This window comes from Bombus affinis, unplaced genomic scaffold, assembly GCF_024516045.1.
Source record: "Bombus affinis isolate iyBomAffi1 unplaced genomic scaffold, iyBomAffi1.2 ctg00000632.1, whole genome shotgun sequence".
NCBI classification, from domain to species: Eukaryota; Metazoa; Arthropoda; class Insecta; order Hymenoptera; family Apidae; genus Bombus; species Bombus affinis.
In genome coordinates, this window is record NW_026109241.1 from 24,388 (window position 1) to 38,343 (window position 13,956).

General features: G+C 43.5%; 3 protein-coding genes across 3 annotated transcripts; all 3 read left to right on the plus strand.

The window, feature by feature from the left end:
- The first annotated feature begins 3,137 nt into the window (after positions 1-3,137).
- On the plus strand, positions 3,138-4,548 carry LOC126928178 (uncharacterized). The gene is made up of 2 exons (XM_050744017.1): positions 3,138-4,265; positions 4,339-4,548. Exons 1-2 carry the CDS (start codon positions 3,138-3,140, stop codon positions 4,546-4,548), a joined length of 1,338 nt encoding a protein of 445 aa, XP_050599974.1.
- A 20-nt stretch (positions 4,549-4,568) lies between these two features.
- On the plus strand, positions 4,569-6,782 carry LOC126928179 (uncharacterized). The gene has a single exon (XM_050744018.1). It carries the CDS (start codon positions 4,569-4,571, stop codon positions 6,780-6,782), a length of 2,214 nt encoding a protein of 737 aa, XP_050599975.1.
- A 393-nt stretch (positions 6,783-7,175) lies between these two features.
- Positions 7,176-8,414, plus strand: LOC126928180 (uncharacterized). The gene has a single exon (XM_050744019.1). The coding sequence runs from the start codon at positions 7,176-7,178 to the stop codon at positions 8,412-8,414; it is 1,239 nt and encodes a 412-aa protein (XP_050599976.1).
- Positions 8,415-13,956: the final 5,542 nt, after the last annotated feature.

Consider the following 13,956-nt stretch of genomic DNA (forward strand, 5'->3'; position numbering starts at 1 on the left):
TGCTTATTTAATTGAAAGTTAACTCGTGTGCCTCATGACGATCGTGATAATTCTAAATCCACAACTTTTCCGTTCTTCTGTGTGTAAGGATTCGAATATTCCATCATTCGACAAAAATGAATTCTGCTCTGTTATTTTGAGGGCTCTTCGCCCAAACTATATTTCTCTATTATTAGAAAATTTATCGAAAGTGAGAGAGGAATTATTATCAATAAGCGCGCCCCCGTTTCAATATACTATAATAATTTTTCCATATAGTTGAAAGTTCTTTTTTCTCGGTTGAAGCTAAAATAAAATTCAATTATCCAAAATTTAAACCGTAACAAAGTTAAATTGCAATGTAGAAAAAGCTCGAAAAATAAAAATTCTCTATTAGTTCCTCTTCTAAAACAAATAGGCGCGATTGTATTAATCGATAAAGCGAAATTTTTATGCCCCGGGGAATGACGTCGCAACGCCAACCAACTTGAAAATCGATAGTCGAAGCTTAATGACGCCAATGATATTCCACCAACGTACGTAGCACCGTCCACGAAACTTCCTAGTTCAATTTACGCACGAAAAAGACTGCTATATTCTCGAACGAACGAAATCGATATTTCCAAGCGTGAATCACATCAACCAGAGAAACTGTATCTATGCAGAATTTTATTAACTGCAGCCGTGAGTTGAAAGATAGAGAGAAAGAGAAAGAAAGAAAAAGAGAAAGGAAGAGATTGTCCAGAAGTATTTTACCCGTTTTAAATTGTAATTTCCATTCACGTTGCTAGATTGAACAACAGGCTTTTAGTAACAGCTGCCATGGACGCTAGTAAATTGATTAAACGAACGTTTTCTTCACGCATTCCCGTACCTTCGTATTCCTGCAGTTTCATCTCGTTATTTTTAATGCGAATACTTACAGCTCGCCAGATTGTCGAATACTTAACCATCGAATAACGATCGTAATTTATTTTTCCACGTAAAAGTGGCTTGGAAAAAATATTCTTTGTCCTCGTTATTGTTGTTTTCTACTATATTACATTCTTAAAGTTTTGAAATTCCACTCAAAACGTACACGAAACTTTTTTCGAAATTAGCAGGTTCTGTTCTTTATGCAATCATATTTCGTCAGTGTTTACGATGTACTTTTGCCAAAATTACGAGACGCTAAGTGGTCTCTCCGCTTTATTATGTATTAATTCATGAAAAATGTGGACACGCGTTATACACAAGCTTTAGATAGCCAGGCCACTGTATATATCTTGTTTAATCCTATCACGGCCGCTATCGCACTTAGCCTCATTTAATATGATCCTAAATGTCTTGGGCTTCGATTTACGAGGTGCTAGCTCTGTCTTGTCGCGTATGGATCCGGTCGTCGTAACGGGTCATCATCGGGAATAAATACCATTGTAACGTGATATCCAATCTGGCCAGCTTGTGATTGAAACCGTGTTATAAAAGGGTTTATAGTCAACCGGCTTTTATTAAATTATTTTTCCTTTTCCAGACGCGTCTCGTCAAATTCGTTTGGCCAAACTGTATCTCGCTTCAAGGTTCACGCGTATACGTACACCACGAATAAAAATATAGAGCGATCATAAAATGAGCGAGAGCTGAGATTTACACGTTTCGATTGCACGTTTCCTTGCAGATGTAAGGATTTTGGTAAGTGTTTTTTTAGAATGCGAGCAATATGAATTCGCGAAGAATGATATCACGATGAATTGGAAAAATACTAGAAACATACAAGAATGTTAGGTGTATTTTGAAAAACAGTTCACGAGTTCCAGGTGGGAATTTTCGTGAGTCTATCTATTAAATTGTTTTCTAATGAAGAACGTATTTCATTCGAGACAAACTTTTATATTGTCTGTGCGTAACACATTATCGTAAATTGTGACTATACCGATAAGAGTCACTTTCGAAAGCTTTGATTTAGCATTCCGTTGATACACTGTTTGACTGCTGTTACGTCGCGTGAAAAGGTCCGCGCGACGTACTTTAATGTCTGACCGTCCAGACCCAAACGTCATTAGAGAACCCTCAATAAAACTAAGGCCCACCATAAACCGATTCTCATTAGCTTGCAGAAACCTTGAATCCTGCAAGCATTTTCGGTTTATAGCGGGTACTTAAAAGGTCCTTAGGTTTATTGAACGTTCTTAAATATTACGGAGTAAGCTGGTAGTTATGACGGGAAAAATTGTTAATTATATGACAGGGAAAATCAGGCATTTAGAGATTAGAAACATCTGGGTTTTCCCACGAGTCATGCCGTTAGGATGCTTCCATATCCCAACTTCAACCGTTAACGTCTTAGCTAATGGTAACGGGGATCTGTGTCCTCATGTTCATAACGGAAAGTACGAACAACGAATCAGCTTACTTCGTTCAAAACCTCCATCGTCATTGACACAGGTAGACGTACGAGTCAGTCGTTCGTAGTAGTACGAGTTAGTCGTTCGAGTAGTACGAATCAGTCAGTCGTTCGAGTCAGTCGTCAGTGCAAGCCACCCAAGTCAAACAGTCGGAGTCAAGCAGTCGACGTCTCCTCATTCAGTCTTTCGGTTGATCCTGTTGATTCGATTCAGTCAAAGTTGGATCTGATCAATCGCCACATCTACTACGACCCACGAGCCTTCCTCTCTCAGATTGGCAGTCAGAATCTGAGCAAGATCCAGGCAATCTTCAGACTCAACGACGTTACTATTGTGTGTGATTAAACGAAGCTGTTGGAGAAAAATATAATCATAACCCTACCAATCACGGAGTTATATTAATTCAACCACCCCTATTATCTTAACGGAAATCAGGGGATCGATCTACTCGCGGCGTCGATCATTAGAATCGTAACGGGAATTTACGACTCCCGTTGACGTGTTTCCTCGCGATTGCGTCTCCCCGCGATAGCTCGAAAATACATGGTCCTTCGAGCCGGATCACGTGCCAGTGTCAAGTAAGTGTCCACACACAGTGCCACGTGTTCCCTTTGAATCCAACAGCGGAAGTGTATCACTGCATTAAGGTCAGCGACGTCAGGAGCAACACCTTCAAAAGATATACACACTGGTCGAGGCACGCAACCAGGCAGTGTCCCGACGTAACTGAGTAATCAATTTAAGAAGATTTCAAGTCGATCCACATCCCGAATCATGCCGACCCCAGCTAAGATCAACAACTTGAGGAAACGACGTGATAAATTGTTCGAAGGCACGTTAACGACTATAAGGGACCGCATCGATAGATACGAACAGTCAGGCATGCAAGATCTTGCATATTTGAGATCATCTCAAGCCCTACTCAAAACCGGGTGGAAACGATTCCTATCACTCCAGGACGAGTTGGACGACATCGAGGACGAGGATATCGTTCAGGAACGCGTAGCGTCGGAACAGTACAGTTCCCTGGACGAGAGAATACAGCATCTCCGGGAAGGAAAGCCATCTTCAATCCCGCCGCCATCAAAGGGCACCGATTTTCCCGAAGCGAAAATGCATTTACCAGAAATGCGGCTACCAGCATTCGACGGGAAATTCGAAAATTGGAACGCATTTTTTAACACATTCAACTCGACTATCGACATGAACTCTCACCTAACCACCTTACAAAAATTCCATTATGTGCGGGCTTCCTTAGTAGGGGAAGCCGCGAGTTGTGTGAATTCTCTAGTTTTCCATGAGGAGAACTATCCGAAGGCGCTGAGCCTTCTCAAGCAGAGGTACGATTGTCCGCGACGCATCGTGTCATGCCATGGATTTGCAATCATTGACTACTCAAAGCTGACGCATTGTTCTCCAATGGCCCTAAGAGACTTGGCCAATGTCGTAAGACAGAACCTCGACGCACTAAGCAGTTTGGGACAAACCGTACATCCGAATAGCCTCATTCTTAATCTCATCAGCTCCAAACTACCCGATTACGTCAGGCAACAATGGGAGCTAACCTTGACCAACAAGGAGGTGCCTCAATACACCGATTTGCTAGATTACCTCGAGAATCTAGCGCTCACAGGCATCTCACCTTCCGATATCAAACAAATTAAAACACCGGACCAATCCAAAAGAATCCGACAGCGTAAGACACGAGGACAGACATTCACCGCATCCCGGGTCAAGAATTCCTGCCATTCTTGCAAGGGCCAACACTCCATTTGGCATTGCGACGCCTTCAGAGCCAAAAGCGTCAGTGAACGCTTGAAGGAGGTCAAAAGTGCACTCCTGTGTCTGAACTGCCTGAGTGCGGGACACACAACTCGGGATTGTCATGCCGGGTCTTGTAGGGTGTGTGGAGGTCGCCATCATACAATGCTACATCGGGACAGGCAAAAGGTAAGGTCGACTTCCTCCAATTCAGATCAAGGTTCCTCCCCTTCCAGCAGGAGATCATCGACATCCCCGTCAAAGACTCGGAAGGTCGCAAGGAAGCACAACCCAAGGACTTCACGGACTTCAAGTCCATCAACCAGTCCGAGACAGACACACAATTGACGCCAGGCACGCCGAACCCCAACAAGGACCGATCAAACCCGACCATCAGATCCCAAATTATTGTGCAATGACCTAGTAATTACAGCACAAGTTAACATGCTGACCGACAAACGGCAACCTATTCGTTGCCGTGCGTTGCTCGATACTGGATCCAGCATGAACTTCATTACTAGAAGACTAGCCGATTCCCTTGGAATAAAACAAAAGAAGTGTTCGGTCCCAATTGGGGTTCTCGATACTTTAACGACGACGGCAAGGCGATACATAACGGCTACGATCACGTCAACCGACGGCAGCTATGAACGTACAATAACGTTCCTCGTCATTCCGGCTATCTCGACCCTGATCCCAAGTCAACACATCGATCGCTCGACATTGGAAATACCAAAGAATATCAATCTGGCCGATCCACGATTTCATGTGCCAGGTCCGATCGATGTCTTACTGAGTTCAGGTACGACACTTGCTTCGATGTGCGTCGGACAGATTAATCTGACGCGACCAGACGAGCCGGAACTGCGTTTACAGAAAACCCGATTCGGCTGGGTAATCGGGGGGAGTCCAACTTACCAAATCGCGACAAATGCATTCCACGCCTCCACAACGGCTCTGCAAGCTGATCTCGCGCGGTTTTGGGAAATCGACGAAGGACCCCCGATTCAACATCTCTCAGAGGCAGAGCGACGATGCGAAAAACACTTCCGAGATCACGTCCGACGCACCAGCGAAGGACGATACATTGTCGCCCTTCCATTTCACAGCCAGCTCCCATCCCTTGGATCAACCAAGGCACTAGCGATGAGACGACTCGCATCACTCCACCGCCGATTCCAACGCGATAACTCATACGAAATCGCGTACAGTAATGTGATCCAAGAGTACATAGACTTGGGTCACGCGACGAAGATCGACCCTGGTCACCTCGCTAATCACGAGTATTATCTGCCACATCACAGCGTGATCAAGGAATCAAGCGACACCACTAAGCTCCGGGTTGTGTTCGATGGATCAGCGGCAAGCAACACTGGAGTATTGCTAAACGATACTTTGCTCACCGGACCAAAGTTGCAGGAGGATCTATTCGACATCCTACTTAGATTCCGGTCTCACCAGTATGTTCTAACTGGCGATATTGAAAAAATGTATCGCCAGATATTGATACGCCCAGAAGATAGGAAATATCAACAAATTCTGTGGCGCAATTCCGACGGTGAGATCGACTCCTATCAACTTAACACCGTGACGTTTGGGTTGTCAGCCGCTCCATACTTGGCCATACGGTGTCTCAAACAATTGGCAGACGACGAGGGACACCAATTCCCGCGAGCATCACTGGTATTAAAGCGAGACTTCTACGTAGACGACGCCCTCACCGGAGCTGATACGAAGGAAGAGGTACTGTCGATTCGGAAGGAGCTCACCGACCTTCTGCAATCAGGCGGCTTCAATATTAGAGGATGGGCGTCCAACGATTCGGACGTACTGAAGGGGCTATCCGAACAAGACAAATGCCGGAAGCTACAATTAGGTGAGTCTCAGACCCTAAAAACCCTCGGGGTTTTTTGGGAGTCCCAAGTTGATTCAATCCTCTATTCGGTCGATACCCTAGCTGATCTCCCACGCGTTACAAAGCGATCAATAAGTTCGGTGATCGCCAGAATTTATGATCCATTAGGATTGCTAGCTCCAGTGATAATTCGAGCAAAGATTATTTTGCAACATATATGGTCATTAAAGATCAACTGGGATGAATCACTTCCCGCGGATTTGCATACGGAATGGAGCCGGTACTACACCCAATTAGCGTTGATAAACAACGTCCGGTTTCCACGAAAAGCTGTAATACCAGCAGCGACTAGGATGGAACTCCACGGGTTTTGCGATGCCAGCGAGAAGGCTTACGGAGCCTGCGTCTATCTCCGCACCATTAGTTCCGACGGCTCCATCCAATCCCATCTACTCACCGCGAAGTCAAAGGTCGCTCCGCTCAAAACACAGACGATCCCACGACTCGAACTGAGCGGAGCACTCCGTCTGGCTACCCTGATCGCATCAATCCAGAAAGCCCTGACGATCGAGATCTCTCGGATCGTATACTGGACTGATTCCACCATCGTGCTCCAGTGGATCAAAACCTCGCCGCATATGTTAAAAACATTTGTGGCGAACCGAGTAGCCGAGATCCAACTCAAGACTAACCTCTCCGATTGGCGTCATGTACCCACCGCCGACAACCCAGCGGACCTCATCTCACGAGGTCAGACGCCCAAGGAGTTCCTGCGCCCGTCCATTTGGAAAAATGGACCATAATGGCTCCAGCAAAACGAAGAGCATTGGCCAACATGGAACCCAACTACGTCGGGCGAAATTCCTGAGCAACAGAGGTCACCCTGCCTGGCAGCGAACCCAGTCGACCATACGATATTAGAAAAATACTCGTCATGGTTAAAACTAACCAGAGTCGTCGCTCGCTGCTTTCGATGGAGACAGAAGCAAAGCCGGGCAGTATCTCTAACAGTAGATGAGCTCATTTCGGCAGAAAATAGATTGCTTAGACTCCTACAAAACATCCATTTTTCGAAGGAGATTCGCTCACTACAAAAAGATCGGACCACGTCCGTGGGAGGGAAACTCCAACGCCTAAATCCTTTCCTCGACAATAAAGGGATAATACGAGTCGGAGGATGACTCACTAACTCACAGATGCCCTTCCACCAAAGGCATCCGATCATTCTGCCAAAATCATCAGTGACTGAGCTCATTATCGACCAGGAGCATCGACGCAACCATCATTCCGGAACCCAGGCCACACTATACGCTATTAGACAACGTTATTGGCCTGTCGACGGCCGAAGCCAAGTATGGCGCACCATCAAGAACTGCGTCCGTTGTTGCCGAGCCAATCCACCATCAGTAGAATATCTGATGGGAGACCTGCCGGAGTCACGGATCACCGAGTCGCGGCCCTTTACGAACATCGGGGTTGATTATTGCGGCCCGTTCTATGTCAAGGAGAGAAGGGATCGTAATCGCCGAAGGGTAAAGGTGTACGTCGCCATATTCATATGCCTGGCTACCAAAACCGTTCATATCGAATTAGTGAGCGATCTGACAACCGACGCATTCCTTGCCGCGCTCCGCCGGTTTATCTCTCGGAGAGGACATTGTGCGACCATCCTTTCGGACAACGGAACTAACTTCGTCGGAGCAAACAGGGAGTTGAAAGAACTTCACCTCCTATTACAATCCGACGACCATCAAGAAAGGGTGCAGACCTTCCTCACCGATCGGCAGATACAGTGGTCATTCAACCCTCCGAATTCACCACATTTTGGCGGTTTATGGGAAGCCGCGGTGAAATCATTTAAACGGCATCTTATTCGCACCGTTGGCACGGAACTCTTGACCTTCGAGCATCTCAATACTCTGGTTATTGAGATCGAAGCGATGTTGAATTCCCGTCCACTTACTCCCATCTCAACAGATCCTAACGATCTCCCAGTCCTCACTCCCGGACATTTTTTGTTAGGCGACACATTTACCAACATTCGGGAACGAGATCTTAGGACAATCCAACCAAGCCACTTATCTAACTGGCAACGTATCCATCAGCTTAAGCAGGAATTTTGGAGTCGATGGCACCGAGAATATCTCAACGAATTAACCAGCCGTAGCAAATGGTACAAGGGCAAACATGGCATTCGTGAGGGCACAATCGTAATTCTCCGAGAAGACAACGTTCCACCTATGCATTGGCCCTTGGGCCGCGTCATTAAGGTCCACCCAGGAGCCGACGGAATTATACGGACAGCCACGGTGAAGACAGCGACGAGCATCCTGGATCGCGGCGTCAAACGATTGATTCCACTACCCTGTCAACCGGAATCGGAGGAACCCGGACAACCACGAACAGCGGAGAACGCAGACGAAAGTTCCCCCTGATACCATCCATGGACTTTTGATCGGGATTCTCTCAACGGGGGGAGGATGTTACGTCGCGTGAAGAGGTCCGCGCGACGTACTTTAATGTCTGACCGTCCAGACCCAAACGTCATTAGAGAACCCTCAATAAAACTAAGGCCCACCATAAACCGATTCTCATTAGCTTGCAGAAACCTTGAATCCTGCAAGCATTTTCGGTTTATAGCGGGTACTTAAAAGGTCCTTAGGTTTATTGAACGTTCTTAAATATTACGGAGTAAGCTGGTAGTTATGACGGGAAAAATTGTTAATTATATGACAAGGAAAATCAGGCATTTAGAGATTAGAAACATCTGGGTTTTCCCACGAGTCATGCCGTTAGGATGCTTCCATATCCCAACTTCAACCGTTAACGTCTTAGCTAATGGTAACGGGGATCTGTGTCCTCATGTTCATAACGGAAAGTACGAACAACGAATCAGCTTACTTCGTTCAAAACCTCCATCGTCATTGACACAGGTAGACGTACGAGTCAGTCGTTCGTAGTAGTACGAGTTAGTCGTTCGAGTAGTACGAATCAGTCAGTCGTTCGAGTCAGTCGTCAGTGCAAGCCACCCAAGTCAAACAGTCGGAGTCAAGCAGTCGACGTCTCCTCATTCAATCTTTCGGTTGATCCTGTTGATTCGATTCAGTCAAAGTTGGATCTGATCAATCGCCACATCTACTACGACCCACGAGCCTTCCTCTCTCAGATTGGCAGTCAGAATCTGAGCAAGATCCAGGCAATCTTCAGACTCAACGACGTTACTATTGTGTGTGATTAAACGAAGCTGATGGAGAAAAATATGATCATAACCCTACCAATCACGGAGTTATATTAATTCAACCACCCCTATTATCTTAACGGAAATCAGGGGATCGATCTACTCGCGGCGTCGATCATTAGGATCGTAACGGGAATTTACGACTCCCGTTGACGTGTTTCCTCGCGATTGCGTCACCCCGCGATAGCTCGAAAATACAACTGCTGTTCCACACGGTTGAAGGTTCTTCCATCTTCGAATGAGATTTCGCGTCAACCGGGAAAGATAGCGGCGTTCGAGCGAATCTCAGCGTGAAATTGTTGGATGATTAAAGTGGCCGGAGATCGGTTTACCGGCTCTCTGTCGAATTAAACGAGACACTTCGAGTTTAAGGGATGATTCAAAGTTTGAACAGTTTCATTACACCTTGTGTTCATCCGTTCTGAATATCTCGAGTGGGTAAAATAGTAGATAAGTGAATTCAATCGACAAAAGTTCAGTTAGTCGGATATTAAATAAAACTTCCTTCCAACAAATAGAGTCCAAGTGAATGAAATCCTGCTTCTATTTCTGCAGTTCTACTTCTGTTCCCAAAATTCTATTTCCAAAAAGTTTATTTATTTAAAAACAGAATAATATTTTCGAGTAATTTCTATATTGAAAACTCCAACTTTATGACACGTCGTTGAACCACTGGCGATGATATAAATTTTTAAAATCTGGGGCAGACTCTTACGTACGGCCTTAATTGTAGTTAGATCAATTAGTGACCTTGCTTAACGCTTTACGACCCTACTGAATTGTATTTCACCTACTACACTTATCGTAAATTGTCTCAAAGCTGAATGACGTCAGATTAATTGGCCCCCAACGACATGTTTTTTTGGAAAAAGGTGCATTATTGCCAACGTACACATTGCTAAGGCGATAAAATCGGGAGAGAAATTTCGAGAATGTAACGAGTCAACAATGGCTACCTTGGAACGATATCAATTGCGCTCGAGAGGCGATGAATCGTCAATTCGCGTGAACTATCATTTACAGGCATAAATTTGCTTAAATTCCTTTGCCAAAGAATTGTGTACATGTTCGTGTGTAAACACGAGTTTGCATTGTCTTTCGTGGATCGAGGGACGCCAATTATCAAGTATGCTTTTACTATTATGCAGCTCACAAAAGACCCTTGCCTATAGTGCCTGAAATACTCGAGAGTATTCCTTTTTCCACGACATTCGCGAGAATGCGCTCGCCTGGATTTATGTCGGCGCCTACTTGATTAAATTAACCGCATAAAATGCTCGCACAATTCCTTTGAATATCCTTCAATTGTGTTACATCCTTTAGGACATTTTCGTTCCAACCATTATTTTTATTGCTATGAAATTGGTTAAATATCTTAAGGTGAGATTGTCTCGTGTAACAACAACAAGAGTAGTGATTATTATGAATTTTCTTTTTAGTCTAACTATCGGTTACGCGGTAAATACTAGACCTTTTTAAGATATAAATAGATAGTTTTTAAGTACAGATGTAATTTGTTTGCTTTATTTTTAATTTAATGATAATTATTTTTCGGGTCATTATTATTTCCTTCCTCTACGTTAAGGCTGTCTCTATATAGTCGTCTTTGTCCGGATAATCCTCTCTAAATTCCTATAATCTTGGTGCTTTTGCAACACTAAACTCAAAGGAAACATAGCGACACATCTACTATCGATGCCATTAACAACCAAAGTTTCACTCAAGCTCCTCCTACTCATATTTTCTACGATACTGTACCTATTCGCGTAGGAATTTAGTAACGCACAATTGATACTGTTTTCTACGGAATTAAGAAATTTCAAGGTTCTCTTCTCTGATGAAATTTCCACATTGACTTTGTTAAGGATTATGATGGAATGAAACATTTGGTCAAAGCGAAGAGAAGTATCGTTAGCTGGAAACTCTGCTATCGGAAGCGATACCGGTGGAATTATAAGCATCAAAGCCACTCATTACGGTGGAATTATGCAGGCACGATAGAAAAAGGTATTACCACGAAAATCCACGTGTTCGGTTAACGAGGTCACCCAGCACCGCCGTTAACGTTTTTCACACGGCAGAAATGCACTCCTTTATATTCTCTTTCTTTCCGTGAATCGTGAATTTTTATTGATGGCGGTTTTATATAGCGTACGTGAAGGTATAAGCAGCGAAAATCTCATTAGATCGCTGTTGGTCCATAGTATCCAAGTCGTTTCAAGTTGCTTGTTAAAGTGCGCGCAAGAATATCGTCATCTCTTTGTTATCCTCTTATACATATACCGTTAGCTCAGCTTGAAAATAGATAAAAATCCATAATTGTTATAAAACTCCGTAAGTGCAATAATTAAAGTTCCGATAATTCTAATTAAATTTTGCCTATTCTCGCCTATTATCGAAAATGAGAGAGGAATTATTATCAATAGGCGCGCTATCAATAAGCGAGACTCTACTACGTGCGCACGTAGTGTACTCTTGATTTTGAATTATTACCGAATAATGTCGTACCTTTGAGAAGCAAATAATAATCAGTTAGAAGATTTCTAACGAACGTCATTAGAATTTTACAGACGATTCGACGAAATAGTATCTTGTGTTGACAGAAATTTTGTCTCGAGGTTTCAATTTTATCTCGGATAATGTATTTTTGAAAAACAAATAATAACCGATCAGAAAATTTCTACTATTAACGTCAATCGAATTTTATAAATCAATTCGACGAGATAGTATTCCGTGTTATCAGAAATTTACAGGAAATTTTTCAACTGTGACTCGACGTACGTAAGTCCGTAGCCAATGGAAACGTTTAGACGCTGAACAACGAGCCGCGATACGCCTCGTGAAATCGCTTACGCGTGTTCAGATTTCGTTGTTTGTGCAATCGGTACACGTAACAGACTTATTGAAGTCAGGCGCTAGAATTTCCTCCATTAGAAGAGCTGATGTGCCTGCCTTATGAAATCCATAATGTTCAATGGGAATGTCTGTCTTTTATGATGATCTTATTGCACTGTTTGAAAGCGGTATGATTAAATCGATATTATGGAAATTCTCATGAAATAGGAAATTCTTGTGGCTTTCGAAACAATTTCGATTTAGGATCGCCAGGAGTTCCGCGGCTCGGGTAATTAGCAATTGAGTAACGTGTGCTAGAATTAAGTAATCAGCCAGCGTCTCGGACACAATGCGAGCCTGGTGCAATTAAACACGCCTTAATGAAGAATAAGTCGCGAACGCTATGCTACAGCTAAATTAAATCATTAAGCTGGATATTTCTCCGTATTCCTGCTAACGTCGTTGTGTTTAATCGAGCTGATTTTGCGCAAGAGAGCGTGTAACACATTACAGAAGAAAAATAAATATTTGATGTCGGCGAGATATCGTGGACAATAAAAAAAAAAATACTATCGAGAGAGCGGAAGGCGTTAATAGTAAAAACGTGGAGGAGATATTGCGTGAAAAGGCTTGGAGCCTTTCATAGGATGTTCTTCGTTGCTCAAACACTACCAAACAACTTCTTTATACACTGTGAAACTATCATCTTCCATATTCATCTGATTGTTCAAAGGAAAAATATGAAATAGCTAAACAAATGACGAAATTTATCGAGTACTCTTTTTCATGTATATACATGTCGGAGATGGAAAAACACCGGAACCTCTCCTTGGATTCTCGGGAATACCGTAATGTCGTAATTTAGATTAAACAAATGTCGCTCCGATTGTTCGAGGTTTATGATAGTGAGCTTGGGCTCGAGGCGACAACCAGTCGCCGAACGTAGCCGCGGTCAAGGGATGAACGTTTTGTCTAACAAAGGCATGAAGTAACTCTATAGCTCTCCTTAAAAGAAATACTTAGGACGGGGCACGACGGTAAGCATTTCAACGATTTCTGTCCCGTGGCTCGCCACACGCAGACTCTATTCTTCGAGTAAGATGATTACCAGATGTCGACGCGTCTCCACAGTACATGTTCAGCTAGCCCGAGGACCTGCTATAAATCTTAAGATCTGTTTAACTAAAGTCCTTCAAACCGACAAACAGTCCTCGTCCCAACTACGAGAAAATAGGAGAAATCTATTTTCTCACGAACGACGCTTCCTCTTCTCGAACTTTCTTTTAAGGGCGACTAGCACCCTTCCCTAACCACCAACATGGAAATTGACCAATTAACAGTAACGCCAATTTCCCTCACTTTCCGAATGAAGGCAGAAACCAGTGAAGTTCGGTGACGATGTTATCGCAGAGGAAAACTATTGCTGAGTGTTGGTCGCCTAGTGAGGTCGCTTGTGGGTGGAAAGGAACGTTGAACGTGAAAAAAACCCCGACCTTCCCATTTTTACCTTGTGCAGTAATAATCATAAGGAACGTCTCGACTTGCATATATTTTATAACAATTAAGGGCCCTAATGGTAAAATATAAATGTTTAGTTTTATAATAGTTCCTTAGGATTATTGTGGTCCAGCTAATTATATTTGCATAGCTAATGGCCGCCTCGACCGGGGAATGGATTCTGAGTCACTGGACGTAACAATAGATAAATATAGAAAATACCTAAAATACAGTAATCATAATATAGTATTTGATGAGCGAAGAAAATCTCTACATTTTTATTCAAGTCTATTTATTCAATTGCGTCGATAAACATGTTGATGAGTTGCATAAACAACTATGATCGATAGATAACAAACTTGCACAACATTCTCTCACAGGTTTTGAAAAGAAAAACAAAGAAAAAC

What these genes read in the sequence shown, in the direction of transcription:
- LOC126928178 (XM_050744017.1), top strand. Translation starts at nt 3,138, where the DNA reads ATGCCGACCCCAGCTAAGATCAACAACTTGAGGAAACGACGTGATAAA. An exon ending in GTCATGCCGGGTCTTGTAGG is followed by an intron (nt 4,266 to 4,338) that starts GTGTGTGGAGGT and finishes CCTCCAATTCAG; the next exon opens with ATCAAGGTTCCTCCCCTTCC.
- LOC126928179 (XM_050744018.1), top strand. Translation starts at nt 4,569, where the DNA reads ATGCTGACCGACAAACGGCAACCTATTCGTTGCCGTGCGTTGCTCGAT.
- LOC126928180 (XM_050744019.1), top strand. Translation starts at nt 7,176, where the DNA reads ATGCCCTTCCACCAAAGGCATCCGATCATTCTGCCAAAATCATCAGTG.